General features: G+C 39.8%; 1 protein-coding gene across 4 annotated transcripts in view; it reads right to left on the minus strand.

Annotated features, from left to right (window-relative positions):
• Positions 1–20,355, minus strand: part of LOC114798140 (metabotropic glutamate receptor 4-like) — a 179,022-nt gene that overhangs the window by 122,666 nt on the left and 36,001 nt on the right. For all 4 annotated transcript variants that reach the window (XR_003751028.1, XM_028993575.1, XM_028993577.1 and 1 more), the window contains exon 2: positions 13,016–13,994. Coding sequence is in view for 3 of the 4 variants with exons in the window: in XM_028993575.1 (XP_028849408.1) it covers positions 13,016–13,546 (531 nt within the window). In the remaining variant the exon portion in view is untranslated. The remainder of the gene's footprint in view (positions 1–13,015; positions 13,995–20,355) is intronic.

Below are 20,355 nucleotides of genomic sequence, written 5' to 3' on the forward strand. Positions count from 1 at the left end.
CGGTGGCCTAGTGGTTAATAAAGCGGCCCCGTAATCAGAAGGTTGCCAGTTCAAATCCTGATCCGCCAAGGTGCCACTGAGCAAAGTACCGTCCCCACAAACTGCTCCCCGGCTGCCCACTGCTCACCAAGGGTGATGAGTTAAATGCAGAGGACACATTTCATTGTGTGCACCGTGTGCTGTGTATCACAATCAGTTCACTTTATGTACACTTTGATTTCTTTATAAAAGATTTTAGACTATATTGTATATTGTAGTTCTTTATACCGTTGTCCTCACCAATAAATGTTCTGATTCTGAAAATCACATAGTAGGACATTAGTATTCAAACTGCCTCAGAATGAGTCTAATAAATGCTGAAAATGTTTATTAATCATTTGATTATAATACTAGGCATTACATTTTCCATACTATGGAAATATGTATTGTGTGACGGTGAAGGTGGCAGTATAACAAGGAAATCAGATAAGGTAAATAAATGATTATTAAGAATAATTTGAGGGGTCAAGTGTTTGAAATACCCTTGTCTGTAGTCTAATGTGCTGTTATTAGTTATGATGTTAATTATATCCAAAAAAATCATCATTATTTATTAACTGTAGTTAGACACATCCATTTTCATTAATTCATCAGTCTTCCCAAATCATTTTACAAAAACCTGTTGTCTTTGAAGCCAACATCATTGCTTCATTGAAGTCTGTGTGTTTAATTAGACATGACCTTGGCTCAGTCCTTTCCCTTCCCCACATTTCCAGGTTATTCGACACCTTTGCGGTAGTTGTTAATTTGCTGGAGGTTTCAGATCAAAATCAATGAGAGGCTTTCGCCCCTTCTCACACGTGTTTGTTTTCATCCCCACCCACCCCCCACACCACCCTGGCAGACGGCCCCATGAAGGCATCAGTGTCAGCATTTGATGCTTCCATTTACATTCGGTAATTGATTAACTGTGAGAACAGTGGCCGGGCAGGTAATGTATTCAGCGAGTCAATAGCTGCGCCCCTACAACTGTGGCTGTAATTGGTTTTACAGGGGGACCTCGACTGATGCCCTTAAAGAGGAGCAGAGAGGCCGTTAAGATCTGTCTTGTTAAGGAATGGCACTTGCCAGGGACTCCTGCCTTCGCAGGTAAAGAACTGCAGTCTTGTTAATAAAAGCCAGTTATTAGCACCACTCCTGCTTGCTGGCTGCTATTCTTTTAATATTTGATGTAACTGCAGGGGGCTGTTAGTTGCAGCATCACATTTTACTTTTATGGCATATTGTTTTTAGCCTGACTTTAAAGGAAACCCAGAATGGAAACACAATATGTCATCATAAACCAAGTGGTGTGAAAAGAATCCAAAATTGTCTAGTGAGTTATTATACAATATGAAAAAATGTGATGGGACAAAAATATCTATTACTTTGACTGGACATGGCGAGGAAGGAGGACGTATGTCACGAGACAGGGGATTTAATAAATGGGAAAACATTTGAACCCCGAATTGGATCCTGACATAAAGCTTTAGGACAATGAGCATACTAATCAGTTTCTCATTTTAAGTCAATAAATGAATTTTATTAATGGAGTAATTGCTAGGTCCCCACTGGAGCAATACAGGGTTAAATGTCTTGCTCAGAGACACAATGGTAGCAAGTGGGGTTTGAACCTGTGACTGTGGCTTTCTGGTTCATAGGCAAGTGTCTTACCCACTAAGTTATTCTGTTCACTTTTTACACATTTCTTACAGCTGGCTACTCCCGTTTCTTGGAATGAATTCTGGAATAGAATATAAGTGCATTTTTAAATATCCTGGGTGTCTCATTGTCATTTACTGCACACAATTGACTAACAGCATTTTATTCTCTGTACTGCAATTGTATTGTAACATGGTCTCTTGTTCTATGTTTTTTGATTAGTCCAAAAGTTTGCTGTATTTAAGGTAGTTTTTGGATTGTTGTCAGTTTACCAATTTCCCCTAAAATACCTTGTGATTTTTAACATTTCCATTTCCATTTGCCATTCTTTTCCTTGACCCAGTTGAGGAGAATTGTTCATATGCTTGAAACAACCATGCTTGACAGTTGGCATGGTGTTTTTTTGATATGCTGGCACATCATAGAGATGCCATATCCTGGGCAAAATGTCTGAATTTTATTTCCACGTGGTTTTGGCAGATTGACTGCCTGCTCAGATGGTTTTAGGCTTGTGGAGAACACCCAAAATTGCTTTCATCCACATGAAGTGGGCACTTCAGTGCTGCTACTTTAGGGTTCCAGGCTCCTGATGCACTTTATTCTAGATTGTTTTGGAGTTGTTTCCTGATTTCTTCAAAAGACTGGTTGTGCCATATTTCTTTCAAAGATCACTATGTAATCTCTTAAATGATTTCCCCACCTGCACTTTTCAGTCCCATAGATATTTTATTAATATTTATTAATATTTTAATTTAAGAAAGAAACCTATAGGAAGTTAGGTCTCAAGCCAATTCACCAATCCTGGTCATATTTTTGTTTTAAAGTCTCCATCATTTGCATTTGCCATTAGTGACATTTCACACAGACATTTCACATTTGTTCTGTTCTGCTATATGTTCTATCACCATATTCCAACAATACTGTACTGGAGTCACATATTGTGATGTACAACAGTGAATATTAATTATATATTTTTAATTTTGCTTTTTATGATCAAGTCATTTGTAACCATATTGGCATTACATAAACCAAACATTTGACTTTGTAGTGTGACCTTAGTGAGACGTTTGGACAAATGAAGACTTCAATAGCTAATTTTTTGATGTCGAAAACCAGGTTGGCTCACCCAATCTTAAATCAATATGATGCACATATAAAAGTTGCTTTTTCATTAAAGTCGTGTTTGCTTTACTTTTCCTTCAAGAAAGAATTTCAGTACAAAATTGCCATCCTTTTCATATTGTAATTGCTATCTTCCTGGAAATGTTCATAACTATTGTGCTTCCAATAAACTGCATTGATCATTTAATTAATGTCTGACAAACAAAGATAATATAAACTGTAATATATGGAGAATTGGAACATCCTAGCAATCTGGTTTTATGATCTGCAAAGTTGATTTAAACAGGTTTGCATATTCAGCAAGCTTTGTGCCATTTCATTTCATCATCACAAGTGTTCCAGATATAGAACAATATGCAATGAATGAACAGCCCTTTCGTTCAAGGGCCTGAAAACAGAAGATGAGATGCTGTTTCATGACTCATTTCAATGACCACACAAATCAACAAGGTATGTAAGTGTGCCAATTAATTTTTTTTTTTGTTTGTTTTTTTAAGAGAAATCCCTCACATCCTCACATTTTGTTCACAAGGATAACATTGTGTTTGACTGGATCTGTAATGATTCTGCATAATGGAAAAACAGTACATAAATTGCACAACAAAAATTTTGTTCACCAAATGGAGATACAAAAACTAATTCTTATGCTAACCTGCATATTCACGGTAAGTGGGCAGAGGCTGTAAGACACATTGCAGCAGTCAGAATCGATACAGGACACATGAGGCAGAGGATCACATGCATGCAAATGAGGGTTATGAGTGAGGACAAGACAATGCAGCGATGAGCACAATCAAGACGCAAGTGTCAAAAATTCAGTCAAATAAAAGCCACAATTATTATACTGGAATTTACACAATACCCAATCTTATACTTTTACTTTTCTACTAGTTTCATAATAGAACTAAGGAAACCTGTTCAATTAAAGTAACCTATACTTACTGCCCAAAGGTAGTCAATCGGTCAGGTGTTCATTCCTCATGGATGAAACATTCAATGCCTATAACGGTATGATTTTGTCTGCTTGACTGAGCCTGAGACTCCACAAATACAGAGTAATGATATGACTTCTTATAATATGAGCAGGTACATCATTACAAAGCAAATTTTTTAAGTTGGTTATTGTTTTTACCAGTTATATGCATTTCAGATATTTAAAAAACACTTTCCTTGAATATCCAATGTATAATGCATCATAAAAACACATTCATGTAGATATGTACATTGCAATAAATGTAGGCAAATGAGGTTAAAATGTTGAGGTGCAATACAGTACAATATAGTGCAGCACATTCAGAAGTAGAAGTAGCACTATACTGAACATCAAACCAAAAGAACAAAGAATGTGTAGATATGTTTGTTAAAAGTATTACTGATGTCTTTGACTTTGGAAGTCCAAAGAGAAGTTCAGCCCATTTGAGGTGTCAGCACTTGATAGCAGCATGTTGCTAGAGGTCATTAGGATTGTTGGGTTAGATCCAGAGTGGAGCACCATTAGAGTTCTAATTAAACGCATGGGAGTAAATCTAGGGTCAAACAAGTGACAAGCTACAAATATCTGGCTGTAAATTTGCGTCTGTGTTGCTAACTAAAAAATCCAGGTGTCATTCAGTTTCGTTGGCATTACATCAGTGACCCATCTGTCAGGTCTCTGCTTAAATTGCCAACAACCATGACATCCTGAAACCACAATTTTCCTAAAAAGGCCCAAAAGATCTCTTGTCATTGTCGATAAAGCTGAAATTCGCAGGTACGGCAGAAGCAGTCAACCGCACTGCACTCGAAGTGTGCCTACATGTGTCTTCACAAATGCACTGGCAAAGCCAAGGGTTAGATGAGCAGCATAAATAATAGAATATGTAGAATCGATTGTCCTTAGAGGTGAGGAAGAGGTGCTACACTTGCTGTCTGTCCTCAAGAGGACAGCAGGTTACTCTTCAATGAACTGCTGCTTTATAGCTCTTCTTGGCTAAGGACAAGGGATACTTACATTACTGGCTGAGCAATAATGTCCTTAAGTCCCAGAAGGCACTGGGGCATAGTGAAGATTTTCGTCTCAACTCATTCAGGTACCATTACCACCAACTGCCACTGACCTCTAGGCTAATGCAATTTGTCCGCGCAACTGTTCGATGAACTTGAGCATCAGGGTCGTGTGGTGTGGTTGGGTCATCATAAATGCCACCAAACTAAGCTTCTTGTACACTTTAGTACTGGTATTAAAGTTCTCAGCAGTCAAATAAATAACCCTGAGGTGTTGTTGATATCTGTAGTTTTAAAAACAGCAAAAATAACTGATTTTTTATCTCTAAATGTAAGGTAAAAGTTTATGAAATGAGATTATGTTTAAATTAATGTGTATAAAGCAAACAGAAGGGGAAATTAAGGAGTGGCTGTGATGTGTGCAAAGGGTGATTGTAGCCTAGTTGGTAAGACCACAAAGTCACAGGTTCAAACCCCACTTAGTACCATTGTGTCTCTGAGAACTCCAGAGTAAAATCCCTAAATGTAAATGTAATGTATTCTAAATTAGTTTAGACCACTACATGGCATCTATTACATAACACAGTATGTGTTTGTTCAAATCATTGTAAAAGTTTGATGCATCTAACTGCAAGTTATGTTGCTTATGAAAGTGATGTGAAGGCATTTTGAAGACTGTAGGAAAATGCAAAGCTGACACGTATTGTGCAGCACAACATAATGTCCCCTATTGAGTGTCCATTATAAGATGTATCATTTAATATTCAGCAGCATGTAAAATGTCGTTTATTCTAGCAAAGCGAGGAAAATAACAAGCAAAACAATGCCATCAACTCAGCTGAGGCTCAAATTATCATTTTCAAGCAGTTCCACAGGGACAAATATTTGTTTTTGGATTACCCAGGCAAAACGCTAGAGTAAGCACATCACTGGAGAGCACAGTCAAAACTAACTTTGCATAGTCGGCGAGTAGAGTAGATTATGATATTTTCCTATAATTTTCTTATCATTTTCACAAGTGAGCTCATAAAAAAGGCCTTCTCATGCATTTCTTTACATTACGAGTGCATTTTGTGAACCTTGCAAACAATGCAAGATTCTTATTACGTGAGAAAACAGAGCACGTCCATAAAAGGTACAAGCCATAGAGCCGCAGTTGCTTGTCCTCCATTCTCTCTTATGGACACAATGCAGTTCTTCCTCTCAGCAAAAATATCCTGCTTGTCAATCATCCCTTCATGAGGAAATGCAAGAAAGTTCAGAATGAACCCCAGAATCATGTCTCCACCTCCCTGCAGGAAGTACCTGCCAGCAGCTGCTTCAGAGGATGCACTGTGCACAGTGTGGTGGACCAACCCTTTAAAAAACAATGCAGAGGATTGTGAGTAAGCAAAAAGGGAGCGTCTGCACCCTGGAGCCGAAAGGGAAAAGGAAAACAGAAACAGTGGATGTATTCTTCTGCCCCTCGACTGTCCTGAACCATTCCCCGTGACGCTGGCATCAGCCGAGCGAAGCAAATCGGAACTGCTCCCCAGCCAAACATGAGTCGATCGGAGCACTGGTGGAAGGTAGTAACCAGGGAAACAGATGAAAGAGGAGTGATAGGAAAAGAGCGCTGCAGAGTTGACTGTATTACATGACAGTACAGGAGACTTGAGCAATGAAAAACTTGCAAAAGTGTTCAAAATAAACATAGTGGTCATTAAACATACAGAATACAATCAAACTAATAAATAAATGTATATATGTTAAATTAAATTATTTATTATATAGAAAGTAAATGTACAGTCCTTAAATGTGCATAAAAATACTTTATATGTGTGTGTGTGTGTGTGTGTGTGTACTAGGTACTATTTTTGAGATATTACAAATAAAAATTTGTTGGAACTCATGCTGGAACTCATTAATGCCTATCAATTCCTTTAATATCAAGCAAAGCACTACAAATCCCATATTTTATACCAACAATTAACAATGGAACACAAATGGTTGTGTTTAAGGAATCCGTGCATCTGCAAGATTAGATTATGTATGCTAGTTGGCCAGACGTGATGATTTGCCTGAGACACACAGTAATAAAAAGTCTTATTGATGTTTTAAATGGTGATTTAAAGGCATCTAATAGAAGAAGATCCAGGTCTATTTCTGCTTGCTCTAATAACCAGAGCAGCCTTCAGGCATTGCCTGTGTGCTTAATTAGGAGCTATTGACATATTTAACAGTGCTTAGTGCCTAATGAGCAACAATTGACATATTGCAAGTATTGAGGAGGTGCCTGTTATTGGATGAACAAAGCACAGGATAGAATTTCTGAATTTCCTTCATGTATCCAATACTCATGGACATTTTTATGCCTTAATGATACGCTATGTCAGAAGAGTACTTATGGTACAGTATTCATACTGGGGCCTTTCTCATGTAAACAAAGTGACAGTCAGGGGCATTATAGAAATGGTATGCTAATGAATATGGACAATAAATTTTAGAAATGGGCGAAATCCACATTAGCAGGTTTTGATGGCAGCTTGTGACTAATTATGCTCACAGGACAGAACGGGATGGGCAGTTTCTAACAATCAATACTACACAAGGACCTCTTCTCTGAATATAAAAAGGAGGGTACTAAGGATAGTAGGAACATGACAGTATAATAATAATAATTAATAATTACAGTGTGCCCTACCAACTCTGACCTCAAAAGATTATTTATTTGAAAATTAACCACTAACCACAAAGTTTAGGTAATATACACAATATTGTACAGCTACTGTCCATTGATTGTGAAAAATAAATAAATAAATTATGTCTTAGACTACACTAGTGAACAAGCTTCATACCTAGTGCTAGTTTGTCAACAAGAATAAGTGGGCAATATATACCAGCAGATAATTTTGCCCAATTCTTGGAACTCTTCTGTCATTTGCAAGAAAAAAAAAAAAAAAGTGTTTGTCTCCTTTGTTGCAGTGTTTTAATTTTTGTTGCTTGGCTTCCAGCCTGCAACTCTGTGACATCATTTGCTGAGGCAGTGGTGTAGGCGGTTAAGGAAGTGGCCCCGTAATCAGAAGGTTGCTGGTTCGAATCCCGATCCGCCATGGTGCCACTGAGGTGCCACTGAGCAAAGCACCGTCCCCACACACTGCTCCCCGGGCGCCTCTCATGGCTGCCCACTGCTCACTAAGGATGATGGGTTAAATGTAGAGGACAAATTTCACTGTGTGCACCGTGTGCTGTGTATCATGGAAGGCACCATCAGGTATGCCCGATACATTACATTAAATATACATTAAACATTAAATTGATCCCAAATGCCATTGCAATTCTATGGCATTTGACTGCAAGCTTGGCAATGGCAACTCAGCTGTGTATATTATTAGCTCAGAGTTCAATTTGGGGGTGACATTTTCCTCTGCCGGTCACCCTGGTCGAGTAGACCAAGTGACTCTGATCTGTGGTGGGTCTCAGAAGAAATCACAGAGTCCATGTCTGACCACACAGCCAAACCAGCGCTTTAATTAAAACCTGATCCTTGTAAGTGGCTAATCAAACAACATCACTAGCCAATGTCACAGCCAAAGCAGCCCTAATTAGCCTTTCGGGCTGTCACACTCTGCTCCGGTCTGTGTTATGCTGAGGCCTTGCCTGATGAGAACATCTCACTACAGGCAGGCAAACACAGAATAATACAATGGGCCAGGGGGTTTCGAGTAAGTTCCCAGGGGCCGGTGTTATGTAATGCAGCTGTAAAATATTTATTGAGGCATGGCTGCTGTCTCAATGGAAACACTGTGTAAATGGCTCGCCTTTAATCAAAACCTTGCTGTGCATCAGAGAGGGTTGAGCCACAAGACAGCCAAAGATTTTTGAGTTCAGAGGAGAATTGGTGAGGCACAGATGATGAAAGGATGCAGACTCTTGCATGCGTGACTACATTTTGCGAAGTCCCATGATGCTATGCTGCTGCTCACTATCGAAAGAGACCAGATCACCTGACAAGTATTTATAATCCAGGTGGCCAATCAGATGATGCCTTTCAAAAAAAAAATCACATGACTGACAGTCTGCTGCACTAAGCAATAAACGGGTATTTGCGAGTTCCAACTCTCTCTCCCTGTATCATTCCATATCGCTCGATGTAATCCCCCCTGTAAAATATTTATTGGGCCATTTGGGGGAGGATGCTGTCTGGCTTGGAAATGCTGAGTAAATGGTTTGCCGTTAACCACAATCTCAATGTGTGTCGGAAGAGTTAAGGCTCAGTCACAGGCAGAGCTGGGGAGGGGAGTGTAGGGAAGGAGGGGGTAGGGGATGATTTGTATCTTAGACCCCACCATTATCCCTCATCCTGGCTGCTCCATGGCTGCCATCAGAAATCTGCTGGGTTACCTTAATGGCCTATTTTACTGTCGCATGGCTTCTGCGTGCAAGCAGGGCAAACATTCAGCGTGCACACCCTGACTGAATTGCATTTATGAGTTCATTTATAATGCTTTAAACTTTATTATGCATATCATGGTAGATTATATGTATGTATATGTTCTGTAAATATAAACTAACTATGTACCATAATGTTTTATGAGATGAACGTTTCAAGTAATGTGTTAATGCACTTTGTGTATTCTGCAGGCTATATGAAGTACAACTGTGAATACATTGTTGTGTAATGAGTATCACTTATATAATCAAGACAAGACAGGATGCACACATTCAGAATGTATGTATTTAAGATGCTTTGGGAATCCATTATAATGCATGATAAGCATAGCTATACGCACATATAATGCAATGTGTGCTACAGATTGTACAATATTTATAATATGCTTCATGGAGTCCTGGAAATGGCCATATCTACCAGTTATGTAACAGTAAATAAACCAACCTGCTGTGGTGGTTTTTAGTACCATAAGTCTTTTAAATCCCATTAAATAACAACAGGATCAGCATATTCACATGAAACACAATACGGAACTTCTGCAGTCTTTAAGCATAACCTTAGAATTTAAAAGAAGGTTTTAAGGTTTAATTTGAACATTTAAGAATCATTACAATTCAGGAATTGTCAACACGGAGAGCTGATCTGTATTATTTAGCTACATTTTATTAATGTTGTAACTATATGGAACAAATACATGAAACAGGAGCAAAGGTTTAAAAATAGTTGGTTTTAATATGAAGATTCAGCTGTCTAAGTCATATTTAAGGACATCCGTGACACTCACCCCTGACACTTTTGTGAAAAGGTCAGATTGCCAATTATCATCACATCTTTGGAAATTTTTTGGAAAATTTTCACGCCATGAAACATTTCAAAATGACTGAAGGACTGTTGTCATCTTACATTTAGGATCTAGACAAAATTAAACATTTAGAGGCGCTGCTATTTTTGTAAACATTTTCTTTGTGCTATTAATTTGCACATGTATGGTATGTATGTTAAAAGTTTGTTGAATTAATGAGGCCACACTTATTAATGTTATATTCAAATAAAATAATGTTCTGTGTAATTACAAAGCATGGTGTTATCTTGTTATTCTAATGGTTACCTTACATGAAACTTTTTTGCAAGTAATACATTGCTTGATGCATTATGAAAGTGCATTATTAAGGTTATGGAAGGGGTATTCACAGGAAGTGTTCCTGGCATCTGCTTACATAGCTCAAAATAGCAGAAGGAAATGACAGGCCCGATGTTAATCACTGGGAATAATTGTATTAGTAGATGCCAGCGTCTTAAACAATAGCTATCACACTGACACTGTTCCTCAGACTCTGCTGTATAAGCATTCTTATGTTGGTGGTGTTATGCCAACGTGCCTGATTTGATAATATGTCCACAAATCCTGTTACTCTCCTGTCCTGGTAAATTGGCCTTTTGTCTTTGAGAAAGTACTTGTTCCAAAACTAACCTAATTTTAGCCTGCTGCAGAAGTCGTCTACTCCACTAAACCCAAAAGCTACCCCGTTTTTAAAAATGACTTGGACACTGGTAAGTGCATGCGTGCGCTATGATCTCCCTCTGGGGCTATTAGTGTCATGTTGGGGATGAAGGGGGATATTTCAGGGGCTCATTCCATCTTTGGCTGCAGTGAGCTGAAGGAGATTATATGCAGAGGAAACTGAAACTACATTTCTCAGCTTTTGTTTAGTTGAAGCATTGAAGCGGATCTCAAGAAACACCCTTGCATGCTGTCTGAAGTCTGTGCGCTATACTTGTCTGCTCTTTTTTTATCCAACATCATATGCGTCACTTTCTTGAAGCTACATTTTATTACCCCTCCTCTGAAATTTGCTGATTGTATGACAGTAGCTCATAGTTTTTTTGTTTTTTTTTTAATCAAATGCTTGATCAGACCCAAGAAATCCCATTAAATGGCTTCTGCACCACATAGGCAACATCCTCCCGGTGCTAATGATGGGGTTCTGTGTATGGTTAATGAACGGGCTAACAAAGTGAGGTCTAAAGTGAATGGCGCACTGCAAAAGGTAAAAGAAAAATTCCCATTGCTAGCCACACAGTGTCGGATATTGTCAGATACCTATTTTCAGTTTTCTCAGACTGTCATGGTAACTTCAAAGGCCTCGGGTTTTAAATTGAAACCATTATTTGTGCAGAGGCTTAAAAAAGGTAGTTATCACAGTCCACTGCAGCCAATGGCCCAGTGGAGAACGCTGTATCTCCTCGGCAGGAAGCTGGCTTTCATGCAGGCGCACTTTCCCCAGCCGAATGGCTGTACAGCTACGTTGCTTTGTGCTGCAGAAGATTACGCTGGTGTGTGGAGCAGAGAGCAACCCTCGGTTCACAGGAATATGCAGAGTAATGTTTGCCATGTGAGATGCCCGGGTGGCTTGACGTGTATTTTTTTTTTTTTGTCATCATGCACATAACGTTAATTCCCGCGTTTCATACAGCACGTATCCGATTTTTAAATGTTAGCGGCCATATAAACAACTCAGCGTAGAGCCTCAAATTATGCGTTCCTCACATTTAATAACCTGAAGGCAATAATAAGTGCTTCCCAGCAGGGTCATATGCATGGCTTCCTCAATTTAATTACAAGAAACATCACAGAGGGCTTGCACCAAATGAATGTCATTAGTCTGAAAGATGACATGATGGGACACCTCCCCATGGACGGGCAAAGTATGGCAGGAAGCATCCTGTCACTGCAAGTTATGTTAACACTGACTTGAACAATCAGAATGAACCAGAGCAGGGAACACATTTGATGTTGTACAGAAACTCTTCGGTTTGTTGGGTAGGTCTAAATAAAACTATTGTTTGCGTCAACTAAGAAATATATTAACAATACATTATAGCACTCCTATTCTCCTATTGCTATATTTAGCAGCAATCCCGTCAGAACGTTAGTAACAAGATCCAAAAATTGTCTCCTCATTCTTTTAATCCCACATTCAATGAATGTACTGATTTAAATCTCTTAGGGGAGTATTGTTGAACTGATGCTAAGCAGAGTGCTAGAACTAAACAGGGAGCTTGTTCGCCAGCACAAAACAGGGTGTCTTCAGGATTTACATAAATAAATGGATAAAACAAACAAAAAAATATTTTTCTTATAATGATTGTGCCTGTGATGTATTGACAGGGATGGTTATATAAAGTAGTATATATATTAATCATCTGGATCCTTCCAATTTAACCTCTTTTTTTGACATGACATTAAAAATAACAGTTTTATTCTAGATGACAGAAATAAACACAAACCAAGAAGGTTAGTTAATTTCTCTTCAAGATACAGATGATTTCCAATCGGCTCCTATTTCATTTTGTATGATCCGTTTATGTAAATCCTCAGGATAATCCTAAATGCACAGTGTTGTACTTAATGCCAGTTAGAAAATAGTGCCCTTAACCTCTAAATAAATAGCAAAATGATTCACTGCCTATTGGCAATAGGCAAAACACAGCTTTACATATTTCACCTTGAATAACCCTCTTCTGGTTCTTGAACCTTCACAGTTAATGCTGTCAAGGATAATGAGCTAACTGGAAACCTCTTTTAATTTGAAGCACATTTCAGGTAGGTGTAGGTGTTTGCAGGGAGCTGGTTGGTAGATAATAAACTGTAGGATGTTTGATTATATTAAACCGTTTTACTACCAAAGTGATGCAATTGATAATGTGCAGAAGTTAACAATTGAGCATGTAGACACAGAAAACGTTTCATTTTGTTAACCTTTAGCGTTTTAAGTTGAAGGTAGGAGCTAGTCGTACCTTAAAGAGGCGTAAGATGTTGGCCACCATGATGGAGACAGAGCTGGATGACGCCCCGATCACGCCCACCACTCGCTCAGGCTTGGTGATGATGGGGGGACCTCCACTCAGGCACTTGACGTCCGTGCTGTCTTTCTCGATGAGCGCCTGCACGAAGGTGAGCGACTGCTCCAGGGCATGGGTGTCCCGGGAACACGTGTCCAGAATGCGGGCCCCCAGGGTGATGTTGGGCAGCAGCTCGTTGTCGTTGTTGATGCGGTCGAGAGCGAAGAGCATGGCCTCCAGGCGATGAATCCCCTTCTCTTTCTTCAGCTCGCCGCACGCTTTGCCATCGTTCCCCCGAGCGTGAACTGGGAACAGGCCACCCAGGGAGATGTCACCGTCGATGCGGACCGAGTTCAGGTGGGTGTGCCCTGGAGGTCGAGGCTTTGCCTGGGCGACCGCTAAAAGGCCAGCCAAAGCCAGTATCCAACCTGAGTTCCCTTTCTTAGAGTTTATAAAGCCTGTCAAACTTCTTGCAGGCACAGACATGGTGAAAAACTAAACTCTCATCAAAAACAACTTGATTGCTTTGAAGGAGAAAGAGATTGAAAGGCAGGATGGAGAAAGGAAAATGGCAAGATTTCCAGAGGGTTAAATGTAATATCCAAGGGAACAGGAGAAATCTTCAAAAGCTCTCCCTCATAACGTTCATCTCTGGCAACATCTCAAAAATTACTAATCACCTCTTTCTGTCCCCTGTGAAAACTGCTGTTGGCCGGTGGAGGGAATTTTCTGCAGTCGCTAAACAAGCAAGGCGGAAGCTAGACCACAGAGAGCTCTCTCAGGAGGCATTAGGAAGAACAAAGGTAGAGAATAAACATCTTTTCTGTAGTCTCTGGGCAACTGTTAGGGCTTCTCTTTCTCTTGGAGGTAATGGGGGTCCGCCGTTTCTCACTCGTCCTTTTAGGCATGCAGGAATGTTCTCAGGCTCAGGTTCCTGAAAAAAAAAATGGAGAAGCAAATTCATTGTTAATGACTGATTAATGAAAATTATTCCCGTTAATGCAACATTTAGAAAAGTGCACGTGCATGCTCATTAGCAGTTATTTAGACGTGTCCACAAGATTGGAGTGAGACCAGCAATCTTCTATGGGTTGGAGATAGTGGCTCTAATGAAAAGACAGGAGGTGGCAGCTCTGGATGATCAGCAGGGTGGAACGCTGATTAAATATCCATTAAAATGCATTAATACATTCAACATGACTAGAACTGCCATTGGATTACACATCTTTAACACACAACTATGTTCAGTCACATTGAGCTAATAGTGTGGAAAAAGAAATACTTGAATTGGAGGTCTAATGGCAATTAGCATCACCACCACCATGCTCTAGCAACGCTACCAGAACACAGAATGCAGGATGAAGAGACAGAGAGGTGGCTTGTTTTCCAGGAAAATAATAGGAGATCATTTAGAAGTTAATGGCCTCGGCAGTATTATTTTTCCCGTCGACTGATGGCTTTTGAGTCATCTGTGACTTGTAAAGTTCCCGCACTTACAGAGTTCTTTTCAATCGAATGAATGCCTGAAATACTTTCATAAACAGCCTTGGTACTTTGAGAAGAAGTCTCAGTCTTTCAGTACGTGCTTATACTTAGAGTTGAACTGGTCGTTGTAATTGTTGTATTGGAATCAATGTCAATATATTTAAAAAAAATTATGAATATGCCCGCTGCAGCAAAGAAAAAAAAAAAAGCGATTTTTTTTGTGTTGTATCTTTCCACAATGGTGCCACAGAATAAGCCTGTCAGCATTGAGAATAAACTGATTCATGAGCCCAAGGGCTGTTACAAAACAGTCCCTTGAGTATTTTTCTGAGAAAATAAACTCTCCTACAAATGATCAGTGCTACTGTGTGTACAAAAATGAATAATTCTTAAATGATCAGGATGCTCACGTGTGGGGGAAACTATGGTCTTATTCTTCGAATTTGAATGTTCAGATCAAAGTTCACCTGTAACACAGGAAGTAATGGATCCATTAAATATAGATTAAATTGCATACATTATTTTCCTATTATCATATTTGCTCACACTATTATGAGGGGTGAGTAGCTAAATTTGACTCAAACACAAGTCCTTGTGGTATTTTCCTTTGTCTGGTAGCAAGAGCATGTCCAATACTGAAAAATACCAGCCTCATCACTTTTTGATCAGACCAAGGCCTGTTCCAGGAGTCCAGTTTGTCCAGAGGTTCTGAAGAGATACCAAACGTGACAGAATGGCCTGACTGAATCTAAGTGAGAACATTTTTTAGCTTAACTGAGTGCATAAGTTCTTCTGTTTTCCCAAGAGGATAACCCACTTTTGCCCTGAACACCAATTTATATTCAAATGTGTGCTATTGGGCACACAAATTGGGCACACGCTGATTTAAAACGTCCTGCATGACACTGAAATTTCAGGACTCTTGAGAAGGAGCACAAATCCACCCTGAAACTGGGGCTGTACTGTTCAATCAAAGGGGTTTATTTCAGACTAATTCTGGTTGGATCTCCTCCTCCCATACCTGCTTTTCTAAACTGTCAAAAGGATGAGGAGCAGAATCTGTATCCATGTGTGTATGGTTCTAACAGCACTCTGATCATGACAAGCAAAACCAGTGTTTTGATATCTGTCACATCATCTCTTTCGTGTCTTTTTTTTTTTTTACTATCCATCAAAATCATGCTCTTGGTGCTTGCGCTGTGCTCACAAATCACAGAAAACCCACACGTGTTTAAGTCACATGCAGAAGACTGAAGCACTGGAATTAGGGGGGCGCAACATCAAACAAGCTACTGAGTGACTGCACGTATTGCACATCCTGGGAACCTCAGTCTTTGAGTGGCTTTGATGTCTGCTGTTAGGAGGTGAATAAAGACTGACTTTGAGCTCTTCAGCATCTTCCAGCTGCTGAATACAGCTCACAATGGGATCCACTCAGTAAGCAGTAAACTGCCGAACAAGGATGTCCTCAGCATGTTCGCTGATGTCCCTATAAGGGTGTGTATGTGTGTATAACATTCATTTACAGGACATCATTAACATTCCAACAATGTCCCATTTACTTCCCGGCAGAACGTCCCCAAAAGGACATTCAAAGAACATGAAGCAATGTCACAAAATAGTCAGTGTTATTTAACAACATCTGTAAAATATTAGGGAAAACACAAATTTTGCCAGCAGGAAACACTTTTTTTATTTAAACATATCTGGGTCACTCCTAGTCGTGAAAATGCTACCTACTGTGCATCTCCATTAAATTTGCATTGGTGTTGAATAGGTTTCAAAAAGGTAGTCCATCTATAAAGAACACTTTTAAATGCGAATCAGTTCCAGCTGCAATGCGTTGTTATTTCATTTGTTTCAACTTCTCTTATAAGTGCATCTCTAACATTTATAGCCATTAAATATTGAGGCCAACTGAATGATTGTTGTTTGAAATTAATGACTAGGCTTTAATGGTACAAGGGACATGTAATATTCTCAGGGTGAGTGTTTCTATGAGCTCTACAAGTACTTGTCCTCGGGAATAAATAACTGCAAACAAAAGGCTGCTTTCTAGTAACCTCCAGCTGCAAGGGAAGAAAACCATCGACACTTTAAGAAAAACCACCTTAAACCAATGTTTGTCAGTTTAATAGAAGATGAGTAAATGTAAGTCCCTCGAAACAGGCTTATTTACTGGAAAATAATGGACACAAGACAAGACAAGGCACAGGTCAACAAAAAAGTACCAGTGTGGAAGCTTCAGTTCAGTGGGTCATGGCCAGGCACCTCCATCACTGACCAGGCCTGAATGTGACCAGAATGCTCATATGTTTACTTGTGCACTATTCCCACTACTAGAAAACGGAATGTTGGCAGGCTCACCTTGTTCACCACAGATCTCCTTTGATCTATAATTTAATCAGTATTATGTTTCGCTTTGAGGAATCTAAACTGAGTCTTCCATAACAGGATTTCACACAGAGCATAGACTTTTCACATCAGCTGTCCATCAGCTGTTGTAAAGGGACCCGCAACCCCTGTTGTTAAAATCTGAGCTCCTCCTTTAGCATATATTGATCGAACGCACACGCTTCACTGGATAATTGGATATGCTGTGTCCGAGGGGATGACGGCTGCATGTGACATTGAAACACATTCAGCGCAGAGATGTACGCAGCCTTGCAGAGGTTGGGGTGCCCAGGAGTCACGATTCGTGAATAATAGACAACGCTGCAGGCAGATATGCTCTCTTGCTATGTTTTTATTATTTTGTCCATCAAATAAATAAATAAATAAATAAATAAATAAATGAATGAATAAATGAATAAATAAATAAAGGGGGTTGTGCTCCAGTAACTTTACAGAGGCCTGCTTACTGCTGGTTTCTCTCGTCCCGGAGGGACTTGATGGGGGGAAGCAGAGATATTTATATCACCAGACTCAGATCATTCTCCCAAAATACCAATTCAATTATGCATGAGGGTTCCCCATCCGAAACGCAACGTCTCATTCAAGAAGACCACTGAGGACTGGAGCTCTTTTACTCTGGCCGGATAGAAGGGACGTCCCCAACCAACCTGGATGGAATACAGGCGTAAAGACAAAGAGACAGATGTCCAGAGACCCACTGAAGTAGTGTTGAGCTCAGGAGAGACTAGAAAGGACTCATCGTCCCAAAAACATCTTGCGCAAGCTCCAGTTACTGTAAACGTGAAGCGCAGCATTATGGGGCTCTCAGGACTTCCTGTGTTATTTTTCGCCTCCGACTCAGCACCGCTGTGCTCCTGAACAGAACGTCCATTTTTTCTTTTGTCGGTCCACCCATGTTAATCAGCTCCTCAGTTACAGCTTCATGAGATTGTTATCAGCAAGCTTTAGTTCAAGGATAGAGCGCAACATGCTTGGTAATCTGCATTTAATTGGAAATCTGTGTTTCTGAATGACTTTCCCATTGTGAAATGAGATGAAGAACTAGTGGGATTATTCTCCCATTAGGGCTGGTCTTATAATATAAAGAGTGGCAAGAGAGCAGTACTAAATACCTCTAAATCTAATGAGAGTAATTGAATTAGAAGAAAAAAAAAAAAACTGCAGCGCTGCCCATGAGTCTATGAGCCTCTACGGTCTGGCTTTGCGTCACCTTGTCCTTTAGTGCGTGTTTTGGATAAGCAGCCATCTCCTTTAGCGCCAGCTGAGTCAGACACTGAACAGGTTCAACACTGAAGATAAAGCTACAGCAAGGTTTTAAACACAACAATACACTCAAGGTGGTGCTATAAACTGAACCCAACCAGAAGCACAGCCAATATCTTCATCTATTGTCGATTAAAGCATGTGAATAATAAACAGATATAAGTGATTTTGTCAAACACTAATCAAACATTGATTTATCTAAAGTGTTTATTTCCTTATTGTTCTCTAAGCAAACTATTGCCACTATCATTTTTTTAATTATTATAATTTGTGTGTTTTACAGTTCCTGACAATTTTACAGCTGTTACTGTTGTTTTTTTCTGTCGTATTCTGTTGTGAGAGTAAATTCACTGCGTCTCCCTCACAATCCATAACTACTTAATCCGCATCAGGTTTATGGGTGCCGGACCCCGTCCCAGATCATTGGGTGCAGGGCTGGGACTGTTGTTCTGATAATACATGATATGAACAGAAAGGATACATCAGCTACGAGCCCATCGCCGACAGAGTACGGTGTAATTCCAGATGTCTCCAGCGAACGCCTTCAGAGAATGGCACCTAATGTCACGGACTGCGCTAAAGCTAGTCATCCATGCGTATGACAGTGATATCATAATCTGACAGGAGGCTGGCACCCAGGCCTCCACCGTCCAATCCCGTCTGCAGACGCCGAGGAGACAACAGGACCTCACGCTGACAGCAGCCGACTTTCTCCTCCTTTCCCTTTTCCTTCAGTAATTGTCTGTCTCTCTCCATGTCTGTCAAAATAAGGATCTAAGCAGGTGCTCTGTATTGGAGCTAGATTGTTTATGTCCAATATGTATTCGTTTGAGTTATGCAATTTCATACAAAAAAAAACATCCTGTTTTAGTGGCATTTCAGTGGGATACAGTAAAGTTAAATGAAGATTGTAATGACATTTTTAACCCATAGTGGAGCTATGCGGAAGCTTTAGTTCACCTTTCACTTCCATTATCTACACAGCAGTAACACATTCATTTCTATCACAAAAAGCATCAGAATTCAGAGAAATGATGCTGTCAACAAGTGTTATCTCACACAAAAATATGAACAAGCTGCTGACAAACCAGAGTAGTCATGTCTCAGGCTCAGGGTGAAAGGAGTCAGGTAGAAAGCAGTGGCCAGTCATGGAGGTAAAAAGTTAAGAAAGGGTGAAATTGGTATAATTGAGTGTGGATAATCCACAGGGATGAAAACTAAATATTTCAGAAATGAAAGTATTACGCTCAATTCCAGGGTTGCAAAGCCTTTGAGTTTAATAAACCATTAGAACATTGTAGAGGAATGGTTAATAAAGGACATTGTCTACAACCAGGCCCACTCAGCAGGTTCTTTCTCACTGAGTGGTTGCCTAGGATGAACAATACTGAAATGACAACTGAAAGTTTTTGGTTACATTCTTCGCTTTTTTGCTGTATGAGTGTCACGTCCATGCGGGCATGACGCGGCGGGTGCACAGAGAGCAGGACGAAGAGTGACGAGGAATGAAGGACGCTATCACCTGACATCACGAAACAGGGGTTTAATGGTGAATCACAGGACAGGGGAAGACATCCGAGACGTTGACACTGGTGAACACGGAACATAACGTTAAAGACCTGACGGTGAACAGAAACGAACAGGGCAGCTTTATACAATTAACACAGGTGAAAACGATTAGGGAACATTTCACATGACAACAATGAAACCGGAGTAACCCCTTTTCGGACCGGATCGTGACAATGAGACGTTTTTAATGCCTGGTGGAAACACAGATCTCATCAAAGTTCATTACTGATGCTCAGCATAGCTTGCATAGAAGAAACTAGAATTGCTGCTGAAATCCTGCTAGGTTTCATGACCTCATGCACAGTACTATTTTAAACTCTTAATAATGAAGCAGCTGAACAATAAACATGGCCCGACAATAAATTTTGAATGGCCTTGCTCAAATATTCATAATGAAAGTCTGTCTGTTGTTTATCATGCAACGTTTACTGTATTTCTTTTAACTATTTTGATTAAAAAAAGAGTCTTATTATTTTAGAACAGCTAGAATGGTGAAATTGTCATAACAATACTCACCAGCATTTCTACATCTTACTCAGAAACATGTTTTAAGACAAGAATAT

Source organism: Denticeps clupeoides, chromosome 10 (assembly GCF_900700375.1).
Source record: "Denticeps clupeoides chromosome 10, fDenClu1.1, whole genome shotgun sequence".
Lineage (NCBI taxonomy): Eukaryota > Metazoa > Chordata > Actinopteri > Clupeiformes > Denticipitidae > Denticeps > Denticeps clupeoides.